This window comes from Tauraco erythrolophus, chromosome 1, assembly GCF_009769465.1.
Source record: "Tauraco erythrolophus isolate bTauEry1 chromosome 1, bTauEry1.pri, whole genome shotgun sequence".
Classification (NCBI taxonomy): domain Eukaryota; kingdom Metazoa; phylum Chordata; class Aves; order Musophagiformes; family Musophagidae; genus Tauraco; species Tauraco erythrolophus.
Window position 1 is genome coordinate 105,503,512 of NC_141465.1, and position 25,998 is coordinate 105,529,509.

The window sequence follows — 25,998 nt, forward strand, 5'->3', positions numbered from 1 at the left end:
CTTGCAGCACCAGGATTTCTCCTGTAAGAACACCAGGGACTGTAGACTTCACCTTTAGCCTCTTCCTTACGAAATTCCCAAAACCCTCAGAGCTGGATCCTCTCACTGGGCCTGAGCAGGGCCTATGTATCTGCATCAAATCCAGGTATTAGCTTGCTGCAGAGAACTTTTCCAGAGTTCTAGACCGTTCAAACTCTAGCTTGTTCAGCTTTTTAATTTCTTTCTGTCTTTGCTATTCTGTTTCTAGTATTTCTTTTTCTATACGTTCCTCTTTGTATTGTATTTCTTTAATGCTGAAGTTCTGAGACTGATGTGATGGTCGCCATGTAGATGGATATTAGAAATCAGTCCCTACCCTACCTTGCTTACAAGAGATAGAAGTATGGGGAAAAAAACCCAGATGTGTGTGGAGGCAAAGTGACTTGCCTGTGATTAAGTAAATTCTCAGTGGTAGAGCCAGAGGGGAGACATCTAATCCTTTTCTACTCTGGTGGTGCTCTCACTTGAAACTACCTCCTCTGTTTTATGGAAGGGAGATGTGAAGTAATGAAAACAGAGGTTGGCTATTGAAAGCCACAGAAAGGTGCGTGAGATTTGCTGAACTGTGAGATTTCCTGCCTGTTTTGTACTTGGACCTTACTGCTCACTCTCTCGCTATAATTTAACCTCACATCTTATTTCTTGAAAGTAAAAGCAGACTTTTCTTACCCTTATCCTACAGGAGTTTGTGCTGTCAGAGGTGACGACTCCAGCAAAGGGCAGTTTGCAGTGTCACACCTAGTAGGAGTGGGAAATTGTTGAAGATTTCTGCAGTGGACTTGCACAGAAACCACAGGCAAAGTAAAACTTCTGCTACTAATGTGTGGTGTGATGCTCTGAACTACTGGTGGGGAATGCCTGAAAGGCTTATCCAGAAACATTTAGACTGTTTTGTGAAATAAGTAGCTGGTCTTAAAATTTTGCAGCTGCTGGAGAAAAGAGAGGCTGTGTGAAGAAGAGCAATTAAGATTTGAGTGGATATGGCCAGAAGAAGAGAACAGATGGCCATGGGGCAAGTCTCAGGGTATAGAGAAAATTATGTTGGTCACATTAGCGCTCCACCTCATTGAGAGAGAAGGTTCAAATCTCTCATTTCCAACTCTGTCTTCTACTCCTTTTACTTGCAAGCTTCCCCACCCGTCTTTGCTACGTCCTTTTTACAGTGAGGAATTAGTGTTTCTTCCTTGTTTTCTGTGAAGTCCTGGAAGGCACTGGAGAAATTTGAGGACAGTTGACTTGCAGACTCACATGTGGCAAAACTAGCTTAAGGAAGGCACTGCTATGGATGACTGACCTCCTGCAAATAAAAGGGATTTCACATCTAGCCATGACTTTCTGGCCCACTCTTGAGCCTGTTGTTGGAGCAGATGTTGCCGAGGAAGCTTGAAAACTCTTATACTATTCCTTACCAGCTCCCAGGAGCTGGTTTCCATCCCCCTGCTGTCCCAAGAGCGGGCTTCGCCTGTTCTACTAGTGATTGTTTCTGGAGGAGCAGAGAACCAAGGTTCAGGGGATGTAGGTGAAGGGGCAGTTAGAGGGCAAGTGCTGGCAAGCTCTGCTTTCTTCTGTTCGTCCTGCTTGGTGTAAGATAGTTGCATCAATTGCTTTGTGTTTTGTCCTGGTTTTCCTGCTCTAGGCGTTTTCCGGATAATGGCGAAGATGGTGAGAAGAACATGTGCGTTTTGTTCGGAGGGGGAGGCCGGTTCTGTAATGTACATTGCCAAAGAGCGAAATATTGCGGCTCATCAGGATTGTCTGGTGAGTGGCTTTTAGTTGCTCAATACCTAAGAGGAATGGAGAAGAGCTGAAGGGGAAGTTTCCACTGCTTGTCTGGTTTTGACTCTACAATGGTGTCTGAATGGAAAGGTTGGTTACCCAAAGCAGCAACTTCATAGCTTTTCAATCTATTATAAAAACCAACTGGGCTTGGCCAGAATTTTGGAGACCTGGAGGACAGGGCTGCACAGCTGGACATGTTGATTTGTGGTGTTTTCATGCATGTCTGTTCCTGATGAATGGTTCTAGACAGACATACAGTCTAGCAGCAGGAATAGGTCTTCTTGAGACATTAAATTGAACGAGGCTTCTCAGACCACAGAAAGTTGCGTACTTAAACCTTTGCAGGAAAATATTCACATCACTTGATACATCAAGCTGTAAAACTTCCCAGTCGGTGCCTTATTTTATAGAAGACATAAGAATATCGGAAGTAGATTATGTAAAAAATATCTGTGAAGCTCTAAACGTGATGTGATCCTGGAATGTATTTTCTCTTTTTGCTGTCAAAATGCCTCACCTTTATTCTGAGATTTTAGTGGAGCTGGTTCTTGGGTGCAGAATCAGCTACAGATGCCATGTTCTCCCTTCAGTGAGGGTCACTTAGTGCAGGAGACGCATCTGCTGCTGGAACAGCTTTCTGGCTTTCACTGTTCCAGCCTTCTATTCTCGCAGGTTTTAGGTTTACGTCTTTATTTTTCTACTACTCTTTTTTTCCCCCCAACAACTGTACTAATATCTCTGCCTTAGGCTTCTCTGCACTGTTTGCGTTTTTCGCAGTTAGCTATCCCCTTCTGAGCAGGCAGACTTTGCCTGGCAGTTGGCTTAAGGGGAGCTCGCTTTTGTTTGGAATTAGCTATATATAATGATTAGAAAAGAGTTGCTAAGAACTTCCCTTTCCTCACTTATTATCATGGCTTAGCACGTCTGGGAATTAAACTGGCCTGAACGTGCATGTACACGTTTTTTTGTGGGTTTCTCCCAGGCTTTGTACAGCATTCCTGTGTTTCTCATGCAGTCAACTGTTGTCAGCATTGGACTGTATGGAAATTTCATTACAGAGAAATGTTGCATCCAGCTGTAAGGCTGAACAACTGGGCAGATAACAGTGTGTTCAATTCATGAAGATCTGACAGTCAAAGAGCTTCCCCTCCTTACTCTGGGCAGCCTGGACTTCCAGGCTTTCTTCATTCACACTTCTTACCAAGTTCACTTTCTTGCCTTGTTATCTTAGTTCACCTTCAGGTCATGTGAAATCTCCTATATAGACCAAGAAACTTATTTTGACTGTAACAAGGTTTAAGCACAGCTCCTTGTTCAATGTAGGTGAAACCTCTTAGAAGAGAAAAATTGGCCTTCTTAGGATGGGCAAGTGCAAGAAGAAAAGATATACTCTTCCTCGCTTTTCTGCACTCTTAATATTGCCTCTTTTGTCTTTAGTTATTTTCCTCAGGATTTGTGGAATCTGAAGAGTATAACCCAGATAACCTGGATATAAGGTTTGACGTGGCATCAGTGTTGAAAGAACTCAAGAGAGGAAAGCGGCTGGTAAGGATTTTCTTTCTGAATGTGCAATTAGTCCGACCTCATAGTACTGAAGATTGTCTGGCCTGTTTTGTGCTTGAAAAAAAAAGATGTGGAAAAGTACTTGGTCCTTCTGATCTACTGAGACTAGGGAAATTACAGATTTAGAGTTAGAAACATTGATTTGACATTGTATTTGGTGAAACGTGGTTAATTTTGTATTGAAATACGTTGATTTTTCTGGCATTTGAGTCCTTAGTCTAAGTTTCCAAAGAGACTTTGGTAAAGGACTAAACCACTGCCTGAAACAAAATTACGCAATCTGTAAGTGTAAAGGGAAACGCCTTCTGGTCTTAGCAGAAAGAAGGTTATTTATGTGAGGTTTTCTTATTGGCTTTGTCTTCAGCTGCCTTCCTCCCTTACATCCTGGGTGGAACTCTCTTCGTTATGAAGTTAGCCTAGGAAACATTAACACAGGCACTAATACCAATAGGTATTGAAATAACTTGGGCACGATTTAGAGGAAGCGGGGGGAAGTTACCGAGTGCCCTCACATGGCTCTTCGCGTTGTTTTACAAATTCATGTGTATGAAACAGAGGCAAGATAGCAAAAAGGTGGCTGAAATAGTGACCAGGGCAGTTTTCAGGAGTGAACTTGCCTGTTGAGTTATACGGAGGCGAATTGCAACAAAAGGTTTGATTTTTCCCACAGAGGACAGTATTTGTCCTGTATGGCAAGGTTTTCAGGAGCTGTCTGCAATGCTTACCAGCTAAACCTCCTCCTGCTCCAGGTGTGCAACTTCTGTCGCAAGAAAGGAGCCACTGTGGGATGCGAGGAAAGAGCCTGTCGCAGAAGTTATCACTACTTCTGCGCCCTCTGCGATGACGCGGCGATAGAAACGGATGAAGTAAATGGAGTCTACCGGTATTTAACCAAGTATTTTCTAACTATTGTCAAAGTTTTTGTGGTTATGTCAGGAACAGAGACTTAAAAATTGTGTGGTTTTTAGAGTTTTTTGAGAAGGAAATGTGTTCTCTGTTAAAGTGGTGCTTGATCTTCTGTTCTCAAGCAATAGGGGAAATGTTTTCCTTTCGCAGGAAGACATCACAGCAGTGGGAAGGAATCTATTCAGTGTTTGAGCCTGCAACACGCCTGAAAGATCACTAGGCCAAAACTGAGGAAGCCAGTCCTTACTGGCTATGTAGCTAGTCTTCAAGGACTTCAAGACTTTTAGTCTGGAGAAGAGAAGGCTCCGGGGTGATCTTATATCAGTCTTCTAGTACCTGAAGGAGGCCTACAAGAAAGCTGGAGGGCAACTTTCTACACGGGCATAAGACAAGTGATAATGGCTTTAGATAAGACAAGTGGCAATGGCTTTTAACTGAAAGAGGGTGGATTTAGATTAGGTCTAAGGAAGAAATTTTTTACATTGAGGGTGGTGAGGCACTGGAACAGGTTGTCCAGAGATGTTGTGGATGCCTCATCCCTGGAAGTGTTCAAGGCCAGGTTGGATGAGGCTTTGGGCAACCTGGTGTAGTGGAGGATGTCCCTGCCCATGGCAGGGGGCTTGGAACTAAATGATCTTTGAGGTCCCTTCCAACCCTAACCCTTCTGTGATTCTATGACCTAAGATTTTTATTCTAGTTACTCATTCTCGGTTTCCATTGGTTCCGAAGCTTCAGTAAACATGGTCTGAGCACAGAGCAGGCTATAGCTTCTAGGTCTGATCACATTAGGCAAATTCTGGTAATCTTCTCCATATGCTAACAGAGAACTTCGTATTCCCGCCAACTTAAAATATACTTAAAATTTTCTGTCCTGATCATGCTAGTCCTGGTGTCCGCTGCCCTCAGATTGCCTGCATAGCTGTTAGTAGATGGAACGAGTTGTTTGGAGAATGCGGATGAAGGAGTTGACAAATTGAGACTTTAGGGACCTTTTGAAGGGCTGAAGTTATAGTAAAGTCTGAGGTGCATAAAACCCCCGATGTCCATTTCTGTGCAGGGCCAGAGAGACCACAGGCCATGTTCATCTTAGATGAATCTGGTAGACCATCTAATCACTACTCGTTGCAGGAAAAGACAGAGTAGTGCAATCCTTAGCAGCAGTGGAAGATGAGTCCTTTTGTGTCAAAACACTTTTACTCCTGGCTGCTTCACTGGGGCTCTCAGTCCAAAATAAATACATCCTTCTGCATCCTATCTTCTAGGCCCAGCTGTATAGTGAAGATGATATGTGTAGTTTATGTTTATAGAGCCTTTGGGAGTCTGCAAAGCTCATGAAAGAGTGTAGCTGGGAAGTTGGAAACTTTCTATGGTCACAGAATAAGTAGCTCTCATCATAGAGCTTTAGAAAGGGTACCTCAGGCTGAGGAAGACTGAACTCCTCAAGATGTGGAAAAATGAATGGGACTGGTAGCAGTCTAGATACAAACTGGTAAAGAAGTGGTTGAATATATAGTTTGATTTGGTAGTTTTCTGAGCTTGTGACCTTGGAGGTTTGGAAGAGGGACCCTTAAAAGTGCCTTGTATTAAGTCACTGTGTGAGACTAGTTGCTTGTCTATAGCCTAGAGATATAGAAAACTAGGCTATAGCAACCTGCATTGAGGAGATGAAAGAGGACTGGATTAGAGAAAGATGGTGAGGCAGGTTTCAGGGATTTGAGCCCAAATACTTTTGCACAGTATCAGTGCCATGAATAAAGCAGGAAATCTGTAGCTAGCCTGAAATTATTGGAGAGAAGACAAGGCTTGAAAAACAGTGGACATGGATGGACAGCCCCTTGCACTTTTTCATGGTGAAATACAACATACTGAAAAATGTATCAAAAGAGAGAACTCCTGAGAGAAAGAGAGAGATAATGGTATTTTTCAATTCTGAGTTGCCATCGTGGCAACGATGAGGGGTGATTATCCAAACAAATAGAGCAGAACAAAAAAGAGAAGGCATGCAGTGCTATGGAAGTGGCTAGTTAAGAGCAGAGGTGGGGAAATAAGCGTAGTTTGTACTGCCATCTTGCAAAAATTGTAGTAGGGAAGTGCTTCCAAATCAAGTGGCCTGAGAAATAAGAAGTATTGTCTGTTCTTTATAAGATCTTCTTGTACTTAGGAAGGTTGTTTTTAACTGGGAAAGAATAGGATTAAAGGGAGAGGAGGAAAAAAGCAACCTCCAAAGGGCAATATTAGAAATTCAGGGATGTAAATAAGGTGCCTCCAGTACTTAGCTTTGATTGAATTGTTAGACATGCATAAATCTGTGGGTTCGTGCATCAAAATAAATTTCATGCAAAAAAGCTGTCTCATCAAGGAAACAGACTGCATTTCTAAAGTCAGTGCTTCTATTTTGTTAAAATAAAAGAATGACAATAATTAGAAAATGTCCTGGTAAACGCATTTCGTTTTAAAAATTGCTTTTGAACACTGGAGCGTTAGTCTTGGCAAATAGGTTGGTAATGAAGAGATCAGCTCTCTTCTCAATCACACTCTTGATAAGGTGATTTTGCTTAAAAAGTGTTTTGGGATCCTTCTGTAAGAAAGGCATATTGTAGAAGCTGGTTCACGTTCTCTACACTTTATCTTATCCAGAAGATAAGGAATGTTTCTAGCTGTATTTGTTGCATTTTGCCTCCTCCAAGGAATTCACATTGCTCTCCTAGAACCAGAGAAAACATTCCGATCTCACATCTAAAGTCTTTAAGGAACAAATGGATTGAGCAGCTTTAAGCTACTGGATCTCAAACAGGGTGCCCTACTTCCTCAGGATTTGGGGACCACCTCGTCAGCACTGGGCAGTGGAAAGGGAGGGGCAGAGAGATCTCCAAGCAAGTAACTGGTACTGTGTGTGGCCGTGCAGTGCTGCGTGGCTATGCCAGCACATCGTGCAGGGCTTATAAGGTCAAGCTGACTGGTAAGCAGATACGTCTTAAAGAGGTTCTGGACCTGGCCTGAGTGGCACAAGGCAAGGGGGAAGAGCTGCAGTAGCTATGATCAAGTGATATTAGTACTGTAGTATTTCATCTTTACAGCGTTAATCTCATTTTAATAAGGCGTCTCAGTATGATTACCTCTGCCACAGCGATTGCCACGCCGGATGAAATGTGTCTGGCTCAAGATTTGAAGAGTGAGCAAGTCCAAACAGCGAGGCAATGGAGCTGATAATTCAAAGCTTCAGTGCTCAGAGTCCACTGAGGCTCTCAAAGTACAAACACACTCAGCACTGGTGAGGCCACACCTGGAGTACTGTGTCCAGTTTTGGGCCCCTCACTTCAAGAAGGACGTTGAGGTGCTGGAGCGGGTTCAGAGAAGGGCAACGAAACTAGTGAAGGGTTTAGAGAACTTGTCCTATGAGGAGCGGCTGAGGGAGCTGGGACGGTTTAGTCTGGAGAAGAGGAGGCTCAGGGGGGACCTTATCACTCTCTACAATTACCTGAAAGGAAGTTGTAGGGAGATGGGGGTTGGTCTCTTCTCCCATGTTATGAATGAGAGGACGAGAGGGAATGGCCTCAAGTTACGCCAGGGGAAATTTAGATTAGATATCAGGAAGAATTTCTTTACAGAGAGGGTTGTGAAGTATTGGAACAGGCTGCCCAGGGAGGTGGTGGAGTCCCCATCCCTGGAGGCGTTTAAAAAACGTGTAGATTTGGTGTTGAGCAATATGGTTTAGGGACCCTGACAGTGCAGGGTGAATGGTTGGACTCGATGATCTTGAAGGTCTCTTCCAACCAGACGATTCTATGATACAAACTTGTGCATGTGTGTGCCTTTACAGCAGGTGCTTTCCTAGGTGGGTAATGCTGAACAGAAATCCTGGTAATTTCTTAAAAGTGTCTTTCAGTTTACGTTCAATGAAAAGAGGGGAAAATATCTGTTAAAATCAGTCAGCATAACTCTGTTTACGTATTTATTAATACTTTTTCTCTTTTTCTTAAAATTGAACTTAAATTTTAGAGTGTTCTGCCCAAAACATGACCCAGGCAGTAGGAGCAATCACTATGGTGAGTTTTTTTAATGGATTCATTGATTTCATTTGTTTTAAAAGTTTGTATCCTACAGTCAATAACTTGTTTGAACAAAATAAGTGTTACTCCACCTTTGTAATTGAGTGGTGGTTTTCTAATCTTGCAGGAGTGATTTGGTTGAGATCCATGTGTATGCACAAAAATCAGGAAGGGTTTTTGAAGTAGGAAATGTTTTTATTTGCTCTTCCCCAAATCTCCCTTACAACTGACTTCAAATCTCCCTTGAAACTGTGGACCTGATCTTTCGTGGAATTATTCTTACTCCGTGCAGGCAGGTAGACTCAAGCAGCTTGTAAAACCACTGTGAGATACGAGAGCCATGCTAATGAGTAATGCACAAGCTTGCAGCTGTTAGCAAGGGGTGTTACAGGAGTGGTCACCTTGGGATTTTTATCTGTAGTTGTGTTAAAACATTCACATTTGCATTGTCTGTATTCATTGCAGTAGTTTTTTAAATAGGGCCTTTCATTCTGAAGGATCCCAAAGAGCTTTTAAGCATAGCGAAAGGGTTATACAACCCCTATTTAAGGATTGCTTCCTTTACTACAGAAATGCACCTTGATTTGGCAGTCCTGGACCTCGCTGATTCACAGGTAGTCAGTAATCTCACTGCATTAACCAAATCTGTGGCTTTGTTAACCTCGTGCATGCAGTCCTGCTCAAAACAGAGTGGATCTTAGACTGGCCTTCACTTTGAAGTTAAGCTGAATCGAACTGTGAGCACTAATGCTAAGAGTATCGTGCTACCACTGAAGTGTCGTGAACTTTGGCTTATCTTAACAAAGTCTGGCTCCAGCCTGATTCCGCTCAAGGGGCAGGTTAGGTGATTATCATTTAAACTTTTAGTCATAGGGTCTGGGGCTTCTTAGCCAGACAGAGAGTCCATTTAACATCTGATATTTTCTGTGGTTCACTAACCAAATGCACCTTCTTATTTCACTTAGTAGTTTTGAGGCCTGACATTCCTTCCCTTTTTGAATTCATTTGATTTCTCATGGTTGTCAGTCTGTTGGGTCTGTCCGGGTGGTCTCCCGAGTATTAGACAGGGCCAGGATTGCTTCGTTTCCAGTATGAGATGAGATTAAAGCATTAGGCCCAGCCCTGTAGACCGCCTCCTTCGTAAGGAAGGCTTAAATCTTATGAAGTTGAAGATCTTGGTGTCTTCAAGTGCTGCATATAGAATCTATGACCTGTTCCCTGAGAAGAGAGTTTTCTCCTAGAGGACATCTTCCAGAGGCACTGAATTTGGAGACCCTCTGTTTATGAGGAGTAAATGGATTCTGCTGGCAGCATCTGCCCTGCCTCCTGAATGAGCTTCTCTCACCTCTATCTGAGAGAGTAGCTGTACCCCAGGAGGTGAAGAACAGCTGTGAGAGTTGGGTAAATGGCACTTGGTTCCCCAAGCCCGATGTCTCCCACCTCTGAGCAGCTGTCAGATGCATGCGTGGTGCTCAGAATAGCCAGGGATGTCTGCTGGTGAGTTGACTGAAGTATTAAGTACCCTGTCGGGCCCACTCCTGGCCCATCTGGGAAGGCAGGGAACACCTGTGCTGAGTGCGTTTGCAGGTCTACACAGGGTGAGGGGTGAGACAGGCTGGGATGGAAGTGCTGTGGCTCCATAGAGTTTTGACTTTCAGGATCCGACTCAGGTAAAGTAGCTCAGCCATTCGTCTGGGGCAGGCTGAGCCAGCACGAGGCTGTGTGGGAGCAGGAGCTGGTACCTAAGGGCTGCTTCTCCAGGCTTGTTTTCCTGTAGTAGCTTGGGGAACATGGGGTCAAGGAACATCCTCTTGCTCTTGGTCCACACAACATTCCTGTGCTGAAATGTCAGGGCTCTGCTGTGTGATTGGAAGGGGATAGAGTGCCTTAGGAGGTCTCCTTACAGCTCTGTACAGCAGAGATAGGAGGGCACTTTGGAAACAGGTTCCAACCTCTGGTTAATTGGGAATGTTGGATGTACTCAGAGTAAAGGCTGACAAACACAGAAGAGCTGAGAACACTGTGGGATCAGGAAGAGTTGGGCTGCTCTTCAGACGGTGTTTCTCTTGTTTTATAAAGCATCCCTAAAGCAAACATCGGGAAGAGCTGAGAAAATCCTACCACAAATCAAAGATGTCCTGCTAGACAGCAAGCAACACTGTATGCCTACTCCAGTGTCTCCTGGACTGCTCCAGATTAGGCCTCTCAGATTTATTTTGGATAAACTGAGAGGCTATGATTTTCTTTCAGGCCATGAAAAATGCAAATGTACAGCACCATACTCGAAGAGTACTCAAAAACCAAATTTGTTTCAACAGCCTTCCTGCACCAATAGTAATTCCACATTCCTCTTAGTAGGATGATTTCTAATAGCAAAAACCTTACTAAGTGCTGCCCAAAGGATGTAGATTTAAAAGGGAAAGGAGCATATAACCCCACTGCATTTAAAAGCCTCAGGTTTTGGTGGGTGGTTGAACTTTCCTTTAGCTGTCTCTGCTCCTGCCATGTCTTCTTTGCCAGAGTTACCCTTCTCTGCTTGTGATGCTGTAGCTGTTTTCAGCAGCTGCCAGTTACGATGTTGGAGAGAGACTGGTGCATGCTGATAGAAATGACAAAGTGAAAGCAGATAGTTTTGTGAAGATCTCATACCAAGTCACTAAAAACACTTTGTAGTGTAAACAATATTAATCTCACAAGTCAAATTGCTTCTGGAGGCTTTCTAGGAGGTCATTATATTGATGAAAACCCTAATGCCATTTGTATGTCTTTGTTACACCTAAAATAATTCTTTATGTGGTCTTAGTTTTGAGGGTGTATTGACATAAACGAGGATTGACTGAAAAGAAACAGTCATCTTTCATAAATTCACCTGAAGTTTTTACCACCTAGAGGTAGTGCTGCTGCTGGGGAGAGTCGGTTCTCTTAGCCACAGTCCAGAACCTTACGTTAAAAACTGGGGTTTGCTTTATACTGAGTTTAAAAGGCAAAGTGATATCCTAATGCCATGGTGATTTGCACTTCTTCCTAATGGTTCAGGCTTGGAATTTTTCTTACGTGGAAAAAAATGTGAATTACACTGAAATGTCAGGTGTTTGGGGAAACTGGAACATACTCTTCCCTTGCCACCCAAAGTGCCTCACTTTTCTAGCTTTTTGCGAAAAGAGAGAATTTGAATGATGTAAAATCATCAGTCTGATGTTGACACGTTTGTTACTTGATTGTTTCTTGATTCCTAGATGCAGCTAATAAGAGGAGAAGACATTCACTGAAATCTTCCACCATCACGGAACAAATGGTAATTCTGAATTAAAGTAGTTCTAACACAGGAACCCACATCTGCTACAGCAAAAGGACTTCTTTAGTGAAGTATTTTGACAGTGTATTCAGAAAGATACTTCCTCACAGAAGCAGTAACTCTTCCTTTATAGCTGCCTTGTTTTGATCTTGTCATTCTGTCAAAACGAATGACAAGATCCTGCGGCTCCCCCTGCAGCGTTACAGGCTTGGGGAAGTGTGGCTGGAAAGCTGCACAGCAGAGAAGGACCTGGGGGTGCTGGTCAACAGCCAATTGAACATGAGCCAGCAGTGTGCCCAAGCAGCCAAGAAAGCCAACGGAATCCTGGCATGTATCAGAAACAGTGTGGCCAGCAGGAGCAGGAAAGTGATTGTCCCCCTATACTCAGCACTGGTGAGGCCACACCTGGAGTACTGTGTCCAGTTTTGGGCCCCTCATTTCAAGAGGACGTTGAGGTGCTGGAGTGGGTTCAGAGAAGAGCAACGAAACTAGTGAAGGGTTTAGAGAACTTGTCCTATGAGGAGCGGCTGAGGGAGCTGGGACGGTTTAGTCTGGAGAAGAGGAGGCTCAGGGGGGACCTTATCACTCTCTACAATTACCCGAAAGGAAGTTGTAGGGAGATGGGGGTCAGTCTCTTCTCCCATGTTATGAATGACAGGACAAGAGGGAATGGCCTCAAGTTACGCCAGGGGAAATTTAGATTAGATATCAGGAAGAATTTCTTTACAGAGAGGGTTGTGAAGTATTGGAACAGGCTGCCCAGGGAGGTGGTGGAGTCCCCATCCCTGGAGGTGTTTAAAAACCATGTAGATTTGATGTTGAGCAACATGGTTTAGGGACCCTGACAGTGCAGGGTGAATGGTTGAACTCGATGATCTTGAAGGTCTCTTCCAACCAGATGATTCTATGTTTGCATTTGGAGCTGCTTCAGGCAGAGACAATGCTTCCCTCGGGTAATGTGGCACAAATGTGATAGGAACCTCTGAACCTGGCTGACTCAGTGGCTGTGATCTTGACATAACCAGAGCTTCCTTTTGGGGGCTCCTTTTCTCTGGAAGTACTACAGCCCTCAGATTTGCTTATGGCTAAAAACTGCTTTTGATGAGTCATTGGTCTTTGAAACGAGCACTTACTCGTTTGTGAGCCTGCGCTGATGGTAAACGTGGCAGATTTTCATTGCAGATCAGGCAGTTCTCAGTTCTGCCGGTGAAGATGGCCTTGCCAAGGGCTCAGGAGCTGTCAGGCAGAGCATCTCTCTGGCTGCAGGAGGAGCTGTTTTAGGGGCTGTTGTTAGAAAACTGTAAATACAGCTTATTTTAAGTTTTGAGGTGATTCTGTTGGCCCCACAGAAGTAGGCATGGGAACTTCCATTGACTCTTGGAGGGGTTGGGATTTCTCCTTTCTAGAGGAAGTAGCATCCAGCTTTCCTTGGGAAACACTTCTGCCATTCCCAGGTCTTGAGATTAAAGGGAGGTGGTGTAAGGGGACATGGACAACCTGCAGCTTTTATGTAGTACTCTCATAAGGGCAGATTATTTGTCTCCAGGAATTTCTCAGCTGTCAATCCACTTATGTTCATGGTATTACAGCTGAAATTCATGAACTTGTTACCCATGGTAATGTGCTGTTTCTGCTGCTCTGCAGTGCTAGCCATCTCAGAAATCACTGCAAATAAGAAGCTGAGGGACTCCAGGATTTATCACTGGGGATAAATTGTTTACCATTGTGTAAGCAACGTGTTTTTACACTGCTGGAGTTTTGTGGCAGAGCCTAAAAATTATTTGTAGTACTGTGTTATGATGTGGAAGAGCAGCGAATGACTGCGTCCTGTCCAAAGGAGAAGAAAAATGTTCCTCCTCTCCTCTCAAATACTTTCTAGTGTTCCATCAGGTCCAGGGAACTCAGCATCATTTGCCCTGGGAGTTAGCAGTAGGCATTTGTTAACATCTGTGTTATTTGCAAATGCAGCAATGATTAAGGAGAGTGGTGTCCCAGGTGTTGGGCTTTTCTTGAAGAGTTTTTACTTTGAAGCAGTTTTTGCTTCCCTTTTTAAAAACTGAATGTCTGGAGAGGAATATGGTTAGCTGTACAGAGAAGCTGACTGTATTCACAGAAATATGGGCTGGTTTTTATCTTTCTGCCAATATAGAGGTAAGGTGGTGATAACAGAGCAGTAAACGTCAGCATGATGTAAAAATGCGTTGTTCTGATTTTCTTACAGAGCACAGAAGAGACAGCAGAAGAAAACAGCTTACGAATACTAAAAAGGAAAACCAACAGGCATAAAGGTGCAACTCACTTTATAGGACAACGAGGAGATACTGTGATCTGTTATGTTGAAGTTCAGAGCTTGGAGATGGTTGACAGCAGCGATGCTGCGAATGTATCTTTATTGTTCTCCTGGGACGAGTGACTCTCCAAGCCCCGGCAAGGGAGCAGAAGTCTGGTTTGCAGAATGGCTCTGCCCAGCCAGCAACTAAATGCCACACAGCTGCTCGCTCACCCTTCCCTACCCCTGGGGAATGGGGAAGAGATTAAAGGGGAAAAGGGAAGGAGACTCGTGGATTGAGATAAGAACAATTTACTACTAGTAATATAAAATTAAAAGTAATAATGATAATAATAGATGACTATATATATGGGTAATGATAGTAATGTATACAAACAAGTGATGCACAGTGTAATTGCTCACCACCTGGTGACCGACGCCTGTCCCATCCCAGCAAATGATTCTGAAGCAGGTCAGTCCTGACACCACAATCCAGACAAGGGAGAGACCCAAAGAGAGAAAGAGAGAGAGAGCATGCCGAGAGTCAGAGAGCACCCCTGGAAGAGCAAGATTGTTTCTTCCCTGTCAGCCCTCATATGTACACTGGACATGGCTTTGTGTGATACGGAATACTTCAGTGGCCAATTTAGCAATTTAGCCCTCAATCCTAAGTCTAAGTTAAACTCATAGGGGAGTTATGAGCCTCTTGTCCCGGCCATGCTCCCCCCTGTCCTCTTGTGCTCCTGCACACTGGCAAGAACATGGCAACCTGAAACGTCCCTGAGGTCTCAGCACCAACTATAAACATCAGTGCGCTATCAACATTCTTCTCAACGAATCCCAGACTAAATCCAAAACACAGAGCTCTTCTAGCTGCTAAAAAGGAAAGCTAGCTCTGTCCCAGCCACAACCAAAACCAGGTTATAATAATTGTGCAGCAAACAAGTCTCTGTGCCTCGGCAGAGACTCGCTGTGTGACGTGAGCCAGTGAATTCACCGTAACGCCCCTGCCTTGGCCAGCCGCTGTGTTCAGTTGTGTGTCTCCAGCAAACAGGGGTGCTTCTCCCAGACGTGCCCCCCTCCATATCACTACAGTTAAATTTAAAATGTAATCATTTCTTCTTCACCTCAGCCTCTTTGCGCTGAGCCCCTCTCGAAGGAGAGGTGTGTAGTTCTGCCAGGTGGCACTCTGGAAGGGGTTAGCCGAGGAGATGCTGTGAGGAGCAGGGATTGAGCAGTGTCCCAGCAGTGAGAGAGGAGTTCAGCGCACTGTGAACTCTTGTAATTTTGAACCCTGGCTGTACACAGGGTGCTTAACACAACGTAGTATTTTACTACGTAAATACGGTGTTAACAGTGAAATCAAACGCTGGACCCATCCTTTAGTTCTGCAGCTTTGATGTTACCTCGAAAGTCCTGCTGCAGCTGCTTGTCGGGGTTGTGCTGTGGCTTGGCAGTCTGAAAGGTGTTAGTGGTGGTTATTCACCGTCCCATGGCTGTGCTTAGTACGTGGGCACGGTCTTGTAACAGTAGGTGCCCGCCTAATGTTTTTTCTGAATTTTTACTACAATTGTAAAGAGCAGGGAACCTGTAAAGAATCCTGGAATACTTGGAGGGCGTCTAGTGTAAGAGAAATGGCATTTCTTTTCTCACAGATGTCTCCAGAAAAAAGTAATGTTGTTTTTAATGGAGACTGGCGGGCTTCTGTGAGCTGTCCGATTGCTCCTTCCTTCTGAACAGCCCGTTGAATTGATCTTCACTGAAACCGGTCACTGACCTGCTGCTCTGAGATGAAGAAGAAATAGGTAGTTATTTCCCTAGCAACCCAGATCTGACTAAGGCGTATAAACTGGGCTGTAACAAACGAGTTTAATGTCTGGATCACTGAGTAAAAGTAGCCTTAATTCTCTCACCAAATCCAACACCGCATCACTTCTGGCACTGTTTTCTGTCCTTTAGCCTGTTTAGTCCACAGTGTGGTCATGAGGATTGGAAGGGAAAAAAGCAAGACAAATCACCTGCTTCCCTCTGCTGGGGATATCAGGAGGCTTTGGGAATGGAGCATTTATACTTGTGGAGATATTTGCTGTGGATGAATGAAGCCGAGTCTAGAGCTTAGGTAACCTTATACCCAGCACAGTGCTTCATTGGCCTGACCGTGGTTTTGTTCCCACTTTGAAAAGGGCTGAGTGGGTAGCTGAAGGAACCAGGGATTTGCATAAATATTTGTTACTGGAAGGGGGAGTTGACCAAAGTTTTCTGTTTCTGAGGCGAGGGAGTTAAGCCCATGCAGCTGTGGTCAGGGTCACATCTGTATAAGAGTGTGTGGTTTTGTGTTTTGACAGTCCAAATAGAGTTCCTTAGAAAATGCAAGCGAGCTGGGCTTCTGGATGACATATTTGAAGAAATGCTGGACACGCTTCACCTGGCGCAGGAAAAACTGATGGATGACAACACTTCGGAAACAGGTATGGAGACCCATGGGGGACTCTGCTCTCGGCGCAGAAAGGCTCATCTGAATGCTGGGCACTCGGCCCTGGGTCACCTTCCTGAGAATACTTCTTCAGTGCTAAATAACTGAGTCCTGCCTTATTTCTGCGTCTGCACAGCACGTAGTGAGTAGTTTTTGGTACACCTGTGCCAGCAGAGGGGAAGAGCTGCCAACTCGGCATGCTCCAGTAGGGCCTTCTAACTTGGAGTTTTTGAAGCCACCTTTTACCCGTAAGCAAATGTGCATAAGCATAGGTGGGTTCAGCCTGACCTCTTCTCCCAGGCACTGAAGAAGAGAGAGGTCCTGAGGAGAAATGGAAGGGTTTATTGGGTTCGTAAGTCTGTGGTGTTCTTCCGGCTTCACAGAGGGACCAGCTATCTGCTAATCAGCGCTCTCTTTTGAGGGAAAAGTCCCTGACTACGTACGTTTTTAAATCTTTGCAAGATTACTTGGAACTTTAATGATGTCAACTGTTAGTGTGTATTTGTGGGTTTTATGGGTTTAAGTGTCAGCTTGTATGAAGTGCTTTATTCTTGGAGGTTTCCACTGTGATGTTGCTTTGTCCACAACACAGTGAAAAAGGAAATTTCAAACCTTCCCCTATTGCCCTCCCAGCTTTACAAAATTCTGAGTAATACCCTGGGATAACGTATGCTGATTTTTGCAAAGTAACTGCAGCACATGCATGGGAAGGGAAATGTCCCACCTGGCTAAATCTTCATCACGAGCAACTTGTGCGTAACATGACAGCAGTAGTGAAGTCCAGGGCGCGTTAGGTGTTCAAAGCTCTTTGTCATTAAGCAAACCTCTTAATGGCCATGCAAGCTCTGTGGGTGGTTTGTATTTCGTTTCATTGGAAGCCTGAAAAACCAGCCCATCATTTTGGGCTGGTTTTTAACATCAAACAGTGATAGCACTGTCCCACCTGTCACATGGTCTGTCAAGAGGACTTGGTGTGGTCAGCTTTGCTGTTACACGTGAAGTCCTGACACGATAGAATGAAATATGACTGAAGTACATTGCTCATTTTTAAATAGACTCTTCACATGGTGCAGACCCAAAAAGGGAATTACAAGTAGGTCCCCATTCCTATTTTCTGTATGAAACTTAAAAAAAAACCAAAAACAAAACACCCAAGTAGAGTGGACAAATTGCTCCTTCTTTCTCAATGTAGACTATATGAGAAGGAAGACATCTTAAAACCTCAGGCGATCGGTGGGATATAAAATAAGTAATTACTGTGTTGTGCTGCTTCTAATGTGGGGCTCTGCAGTAATGCCGGGCTCCTGAAACCTTTCCCTGATAATACTAAATCAAATTATCTCTTTCCTCAGAGTATGAAGAGACAGTGGTGTCACTCTTTGACTGCGGACTGTTTGAAAATATACTGACAAATGTTCACTCAGGTATGTGAAAAAAGCTGTCGGAGCAGCAGCAGTTGGTATGGTTTTTGGCATTGAGGTTATTCTTCTGAGCGTTTTGATAAAATGGCCATTTAAAATGAAAATGCCAAGGAACTTTATTTTAACATTATATAGATAGCGGAATAAAAGCCAGTGCGACCTGAATCTTTAGAAGTACAGTATGTCAAATCTGACTGAAGGAGGAGGCAAGTGACAGTTCCACAGGTTTAAAAGACCAAAGGGTCTCCACCTCAGAGGAACTCCCCTCTCCTGCAGGCTGCGCTCCTGTCCCGTCTCCGCAGGTTATTTCTCCCTCCTCCGCAGCCTCCCCTCAGCAGCCTGCCTGCCTCACAGCTCTGCTCCTCTCCCACGGGATGCTGCTCAGACTGGCCGTTGCGTTGCAGTTGAGAGAGTTAAACGCTGTGAGCTGGACCCGATGGCAAGTGTCACGTGCTTTGAAAAACACGCGGTCGCTTGGGACAACCGGTGCAGATGGAAACTCTGGCGCTTGGCATCCAGTCTTGGCTGTCGTAAGCAACAAGGTTAAAACTGTTTTTCAGGTAGGCAGGTGTCTTCCTCCCGTTTCCCTCGCTCACAGTTAGCAGCCTTGTCCTAACTTCTGCTTTAATTTATCCCTGTGAATACGGAAATGGGTTTTAACCAGCTAACGCTGAGGTTCATTTCAGGAAGGTGTTTGCTCTTTCCCCTGCTCCACCTACACCCACTGTGAAAAATCCAGGCCCTGTCTTTAGTCTCCTCCTTTAAATTCCTCTTTTGGAAATGGGAGTGGCTGATTTCTACCAGTGCCTCATCTGAGGACATTCAAACATCCCTGCTCAAAACTCCTCACATGACACAACCTGGGATCACACATGCTTCTTTCACAGCTGCCTCAATTATTTCATCCTCTTCTCCACTTACAGGAGGAATTCCTGATATTGGCACCTACTTACACACAGCCATGTGATTCTCATGTGTAGAAGTTGTCACCTCTCCAGTTCCCCACTACTCGAGCAGCTCAGTTCTTCCTGTACCACACAGATGTTCTTTTCTGATACCAGCAGCCTACTTCTAATTTCAAGGTCAATAACAAAAACACACGTCAAGGCTGGTTCCAAAGCTGATCCAAGAGGAGGTCTTAAAATGAACCAGTGAGAAAGGAATGAAAACCCGGTTAGTTACAAGTGAAACTGTAGGGAGGGAAGGAAATCACCAGCTTTTGTCTTGTTTTTTTTTTTCCTAATCTGCCTTCCAAGCTCTAGCTAGCAAGCCTCTGATGACATACAAAATCTAGGACTAAATAAAGTAGGACTAGTATGAATGCTGTGTCTTTGATCTTCCTCCTGGAACTGAGGATTTTGGATCATCTGACATGCTTTACCTTCAGTCCGTTTTTTTAATTTTATCTTTTCTTCACTTCTTGGATCATTGTGCTAAACCTGTTCTAAAGCCTTACATGTCAGCAGAGCAAGGTTCCTCTGAACTGGAATTGTTGATACTGCTTTTTAAAATTCCTTTTATATATAGGGATAAATGGTTCTTTTGCAGCATGCAGCTTTACTGCGAGCTTGACTGCGTTTAAAACTTCATGTGGGACCTGCCATTGCCTCATCAATAATTTCAAATTTCTAGGTTGGAGGTTCTCGTTCTCTCCTCCAAGGCAAAGTGACTTCCTTAGTTCTGTTTTCTGTTCTGTTGCCGTGTGTCCTGCTTGGGGCGATACCTCCATCGGCTTTAATCTCCTGCTTTTGCTGGTCAGCAGTCTGTCCAGCAGCTTTTGACCTCCTGAGCGCATTTGTTTTCAGGGGATCCGTAGCAGTGAATTCCGCACTTCAGTTGCGCAGACAAAGGCAGCGATAGTTTGTTTTAACTGTTGTGCAGTACCTTGACCGAGAGCCCCTTAGCACTTGTCTTATGGGAGAGTAAGTGTGGTCATTCCAGGTCCACATTCCTCAGATCATTCCTCATTTTGCAGAAATACATATTCTTTCCCTTTAGGTCATCTCCTGTATGAGGTGGAAGGTGCCCAATCTCTTACCTGCCTTCCTATGGCGGCACTCCCATAGGCCAGTCCTTCCCATCACTGACATCTTTCCCTGGGCTTTCTGTTTCTGCCTCTTCCTTTTGGAAGAAGAGAAGCGGAGCCGTGTGTCTGCCATCTGTAGGTCACCCATATGCTGTATACACTAACACAATCATGTCTGCTCTTTGTTTTGTTTATTTCTGATAGTTTATTAAATCATACCCAGCTGAGAGCAGGGAGAAGAGGGGCCACCGCCTTTTTTTCAGTTAGAGCCATGGGGAGGCATTGAGTCCCTCCTTCATGAACCGTGAACTTGTCAACAGGCAGTGGGCACTGCCATCCTTCTGGCTGCTTGTCAACATCCACACTCAACCTCATTGGGTCACGTATTTAGAAATGGGTTATGACAGTGTGTGCACAGATGTCATCTTTTGTGGGCATGAGCGAACAGCAGCAGCGGTGGGCTTTCTGAACACAGAGGGAGCAGCCAGGGGGAGGCAGAAGGCCAAAGGCTTTTTTTTTGAAAAAAAAAAAAAATCACACTTAAGGATGGTTCATGCTCTGTAATTCAGCATGAACAGGAGTAAACAGCTGGAGCTACATTCCCCACTCTACCCATTGCAACTTTGGAGACCTCCTTCAATGTCTTCCCCCAAAAAAAGGAGAAAAATTATTCACATTTGTACACAACACCTTTTGCTTCGTACTAAAAATCTTAGCTCTGACAGTCTCACACAGCCTGAGGAAAACTTTGTTGTTCGCTGACACACTTTGCTGCTCAGAGGTCACCGCCACCGCCGCGTGTGGTGTCACGGCACGAAGCAAGTGCTTCATTTAAAACTTGCAGTTAACACCATCAGGTTACGGTGGCTTTGACGTTACGGATGGCAAAGTGTGTGTCTGAAACTCTGCTGCTTTGCGTTGTCCTTTGCCGCTTTGGGCCTTCAGCCGGTCTCTGCCACACAGCGCGGCCCAAGCGTACAGGCTGTGAGGCTGAAGGCTTCGCTTCGGAGCGGCAGAGGTTCTGCTGTAGGTTAACTCAAGCATTGGTAGCCTCGGCAGTGTTGATACATGTATAACAAGTATTTTAAATTAATAAGTTACATAGGAATAAAAGCTTTTATCCCTTTCTTTTTCGTAATAGGAACGGAACGGAAAATCCAGGAACTTCTGGAAAGCAGAAAAAGACTGGATAACAAGATTGAGCTACTGCAGGACTTAAAAGACACCATCGTTCCTACCCCAGAGAACACCGCTAGTACCTCTAGTACAGTATCTGAATAACTCCTAAGTCTCTCCGTAACGGTGTCAATATTTAGGATTTTTTTTAATCATGGAGCACGTCTGGTCTGTGTCTAAGTAATTCCCTCCCCACCTCCCCTCCAAGATAGGGACACAAGCGAGAATGGGGTGTTTTACTCATTTTTGTACCTCACTGTTGCAATAATTTCAAGTCATCCCTTTCTTTAAATTTTATCAATGAGTGTTATACACGAAATTTAGCTTTTTTTAAAAGCTTGACAAAACCTTCCAGTAAAGACTTTTTTTCTCAAAGACAAGGGAGCATCAGCTGCCACAGAGCACTTCTTGGAGTCACTTTATGTGTGGAAGCCCTCCTCTGACTGTGTGGTGGCTGCTTCACTGTCTGCACCCAGACAGTGATGTTTTCAAGGATCACATTGCTGCTTTGGCTTTCCAAAGAAGATAAATTAGCAGAACTTGCACTCAAAGAAGCCTTCTGAATTATAAACAGGAGTTTGTTTGTTTGTTTTTTAATTAAATGATTCTTGGTTGACTTCTTAATGTATAACTAGTTCTGCTGTAATGGCAGTGGTGAAACAGCGTTTGCAGGCAGACCAGAAACGGTTGGGCATTATACTCTAAATAACACATACAATGTAAAATGGATCAAACAATGGACTGTATCTTCCTTTCTCCTGTAAGAAAGGATGTAACTTCCATGTGCTTTGTCTTAAAAAAAAATAATAAATCATTTGAATACAGAAAAGCATTGTTTAGCTACAAAAGGGTAAGTTAAAAATAAAACGTTTTTAAGAAAGCTGTGTGTGTCATCATAGAATGGTTCGGTTTGGAAGGGACCTCAAAGATCATCTAGTTCCAACCCCCCTGCCATGGGCAGGGACACCCTCCGTGCTGTTGGAGGGGGTGTGCTGTGCCACTGTAGCTGCACTACACTGTGCCTCGCAGCTGTGAGCAGAGCGCTCCATCGCCCTGATGATCACATCAAACAGCACTTGCTGCAGCACCAGCCTACGGAAACTGCTGTACTCTCCCCCAACTAGTACAAGGTCTAATCTGAGCTTGTTCTGGATGGAGATGGAGATCAGGGAGCACAGAATAACAACTTTAAAAACATAAGCCCTTGGGGTAGAACGATGAGCTGTGCCCCACAGAACAAAATCCTGGTATGGGAAAGACACAAAAGCTTATGTGAGCTCTTTTTCTGAATTACTGGCAAGCTTCAGAGCAGCTTAGAGCACAGGTCCTGTACTCTTCCCTGCCAGCCCCCACAGGTTGTAATCATTGGGGTCTAAATTAGTGGCTACAAATAAATTTGCTGTTTTCTGAAATTGAGATCACAAGTATTTGTCAAGCACAGTGAAATGAGTAAGATTCAGCAATACATAGTCTCCAGGGTTAGTTCGGCTTTGGTTTTTGTGTTTTTTATGCTGTATGTAATGCAAAAAGCTTGCCCTTTTCTTTAAAGTCTAAAGAAGATACTACTGAACAGGTACAAAAAAAGTGAATTTTATTACATGTAGTTTAAATTTACACAAGACTTAAATGCAAAACCCCCATTTTCAGAACAGTGTATCGCTTCCCTTCCAAGGGAACCAGTGCAATCTGAAGTCACCAAAGAGGGAATTTTTTCCATTAACCATTATAAATATTGCTTGAACAGATTACACAAGTACATGATACAACTTATAGTAAGTTTTACCCAAATACAGAGATTTACTTCCAATTAGATTTGCTAGTTACCTCTGTCTTTGAAGCCACTTGCGTAGGCTTTGAGGATGTGTTGTTTTTACACACTTTTCTAAGCACTGAATACTCCGGTTAATTACACAGCGAATGGCAAACTCATTCGCAATCATGCAAATGCAGTAGGAGATACCCATGCCATTTGCTTCTCCGTCATCCCAAGGAGTTACTGATTTAAGCGGCATCATTCAGGAGCTCAGGTCAGACCATTCTCCAACCCCAAAAAGTAAACTGAAAACATTAACAGCTGGTGCTAGAACTGAGATCTCCGAGGCTAAAAAGGGAAGTCCTTAACACCAGCTGGTATCCTTTGCACACTGCAGTGTTTCCTCTCTCCCTCTGAAATCTTGAGCTGGGTCCACCATCCAGGTTTGCTAAATGCAAGTGAAAATTTCATTTGATGTTTTTTTACAACAGTTCACTCTTGAGCACAGAACACATTTGTTCTCACTGTGGCCTTTCCCTTCTGGTACAAGACAGCAGGTAATGATGCTTTTACCCGTACAGTTATGGTATCCTGTTAGAACTCCAAGAAACCCTACAAACACCCATGACTTACAGCCTCATTTCAGTTCTTAAAGGCTCCACATTTACTGGCTTTAGCAATGAATTCCTTCAGCAGGGGACCATCCATCTGCCAAAATGCTGTAGTTTGTGTCACTTCCGTCAAATGATTGACACAAAACTTAAAGCAGAATTCCTCTAAGTCCTAAAGAGAAAAATAAAAAAGAAAGAAAAAAGCTTACTATCTTTGCTTCCATCACAAAAAATTACAGTCAGGCACAAAGGCCTGTATATGCTTTATTTTTGCAGAGAATTAGACAAATACATTAACTCGGTGGCTCTCAATGTTTTCCACCCCCCACTATGTAAATACAACAGGAAATAATAATTCTAACCATGTTACATGGTTACAAGGAGAAAAGTAACCAGAATTTGGTTCTCACTATATAGCTGCAGTCACAAAAATCAGCTATTCTGACCAATACATATTTTTAAAGTTTTCCTACTTGAAGAGTTTCACCTGCATTCATTGACAGCTATTAAAGCCCAATACAAGTAGGAGATCTTGGGGTAATGATCCATAACCAAGACTGTAGATTAAGAAAATTCAGCTCTTTTGTTCCATAATACAAACTCAAATCTATACGTAAGGTTACTTGATCTCCTGCTTAGTTGACAGCCCAACTAAAACCTCGAATGAAGTTGCATGTCACCAGGCTCAACGCAAGCGTATACTAACTGGATAGATGTAAAGCCCAGTTCAGGCAGACAGCCCTTCTGCGCATTGGAAACAGACCCATATTAAAAAGGATTTCACAGATATCCCAAAAATGCTCCAAAAGAAGTACTGTGGCACAATACAGCACAGTAATTCTTGCAGAAAGCGGACTCTGGATATTTGAGTCTACCTGGGAGCACCCTCCACTTAACAATTAGAAAAGCCTCACAACCATCATAGCACCCGCATGATGTCAGACAGAAAGGATGTCTGAAAACCCAGGTCACAGTTGTCAATATAAGGTTGACCACAGAACGCTTCCTACTCCGATTATTTGTTTCCAACCCCTCTTTCAAGGTGGAAATCTTTCTGTGGTGCAGATCTAAGCTGCTATAAGGAGGATGCTGCAGCCCTTACAAAACAGCAGCTCCCCACCCTGTTCTAATTTCTTTCTTACTGGCTTGTAGAACCAGTATTTACACGTGAGAACACACCCTTCCTTAGCTGCTCAGCAGACTGGGTGCTGCAGTAAGGCGTAACAGATTTGCAGAGCTCTCTAAGCCACATGAGGTATGAAAGACTGAATAATATTCATGTTTTCACTTCAGGTAATACTGAAAAAGCTAGAGCAACTGTGCCAGTGAGAGTTCTTGACACAACAATAATATAAAAATATATCCTGGCCTAAAACCAGGCATTCTGAAGCTGCAGATCTTGACTTGTGTGGCATCTGTGCAACGAAAAAAGACAAGCTTATTAGAACTGAACACTGATGGTTCTCTTTTTTTTTTTTTTAAGTAACAGAGTGAACTAGCATTTTAAACAAAATTACATCATACACATTACAATATTTTGCACTGCTTTATTAAAAAAATCATATTTCAAGTCAATGCAACAAAAGCATACAACAAACAGAAATATAGTATTAGTCAGTAACTTTGGAAAACTTAAAAGTTCTGTATAAAAAAAGGCTTAATTTGGTTGCAGATGGATGCACTCCCAGCAAACTGTACTTAATATAACTCAAGTGAATAAAGACACAAGGTACATCCAATGATTATTTTAAAAGCAACAATAACAAGCCAGAACTGACCTAATTCTAGCCACTTCAATTCACTCACCAAAAGAAGGTACAGGAGAGTTTCATGTCATGGAGGTATTTTAAATTAGTGAAGCAGCTTCTTTTTACTGTTGTCTTCCAGACACACAGTGCCTTAAATGAACTACATCACTCAAGCAATTTCAAGCCCCACCTAGCACTACTGCATGGAAAAACCACTTTTAGTTAAAAATCAACACCCATTTGCTCCTTGATGTAGCGTTTAAGCCTATGGTTCTACTTCATTTCACAGAATCACAGAATGCTAGGGATTGGAAGGGACCTCAAAGGATCATCTAGTCCAGTCCCCCTGCCAGAGCAGGACCACCTGGATCAGATCACATCATTTATGATGATCAGATCATTTAGCTAGTGAGGTACAGCCAAGGCACGGGAACTGGATTTCTTCTACCTTTTACAAGTGGAATCAATCACGCACTGAAAACTCATCCTGCAAACCTTTTAAGGCTGAAAAATGGAAGTCTTTCTATTTTCCATGAACTCCCACCGAAGGAATCGTTATTCACAGTAGAGTTGAAGGCACAATTCAGACACTAACAGCCCTTTGAGTAAGGTGTATCAAACAAGCAACACACTACAAGGCTCTGAAATAAGTCAGGGCATCTGCCAATTGCTGGATATTAAGTACAAGAAAAAGCAATGTGTTGATTTACTGAGTACCAAAACTGCTGTATAAGCGTAAGTAGCAAGTTAAAAACTATCCAATTGCAAAGTTGCAAACATGATGCACAGGTACTATGCTGAACACAAACAGCCGAAGCAAGCCCAGGAATCCTTCCTGATGAGTTCACAAAGCAGCATGTTAGCGATCTTGTAGGAAGTCAGGCATTATG

At 43.6% G+C, this 25,998-nt stretch overlaps 2 protein-coding genes across 3 annotated transcripts in view; one reads left to right on the forward strand and one right to left on the reverse strand.

The window, feature by feature from the left end:
- Window positions 1-814: 814 nt before the first annotated feature.
- PHF11 (PHD finger protein 11) lies at window positions 815-21,841 on the forward strand. 2 transcript variants are annotated; one of them, XM_086620706.1, is made up of 10 exons: window positions 815-840; window positions 1,676-1,797; window positions 3,256-3,363; window positions 4,131-4,264; window positions 8,287-8,333; window positions 11,573-11,631; window positions 13,853-13,919; window positions 16,246-16,368; window positions 17,726-17,797; window positions 20,962-21,841. In XM_086620706.1, exons 2-10 carry the CDS (start codon window positions 1,690-1,692, stop codon window positions 21,099-21,101), a joined length of 858 nt encoding a protein of 285 aa, XP_086476832.1. In that variant the 5' UTR covers window positions 815-840; window positions 1,676-1,689; the 3' UTR covers window positions 21,102-21,841. The 2 variants fall into 2 exon arrangements, with proteins under 2 accessions (XP_086476832.1, XP_086476841.1); XM_086620715.1 differs by lacking the exon at window positions 815-840 and adding an exon at window positions 955-1,063.
- Window positions 21,842-22,623: 782 nt separating this feature from the next.
- The window catches only part of RCBTB1 (RCC1 and BTB domain containing protein 1), a 29,498-nt gene continuing 26,123 nt past the window's right edge, over window positions 22,624-25,998 (reverse strand). The window contains exon 12 of the mRNA XM_086612131.1: window positions 22,624-23,532. Within this exon, the coding sequence (XP_086468257.1) occupies window positions 23,392-23,532 (141 nt within the window). The 3' untranslated portion in view covers window positions 22,624-23,391. The remainder of the gene's footprint in view (window positions 23,533-25,998) is intronic.

Coding starts and splice junctions, on each gene's coding strand:
- PHF11 (XM_086620706.1), top strand. CDS start 1,690: ATGGCGAAGATGGTGAGAAGAACATGTGCGTTTTGTTCGGAGGGGGAG. Junction 11,632..13,852: donor CCACCATCACGGAACAAATG/GTAATTCTGAAT, acceptor ATTTTCTTACAG/AGCACAGAAGAGACAGCAGA. Junction 13,920..16,245: donor GAAAACCAACAGGCATAAAG/GTGCAACTCACT, acceptor GTGTTTTGACAG/TCCAAATAGAGTTCCTTAGA.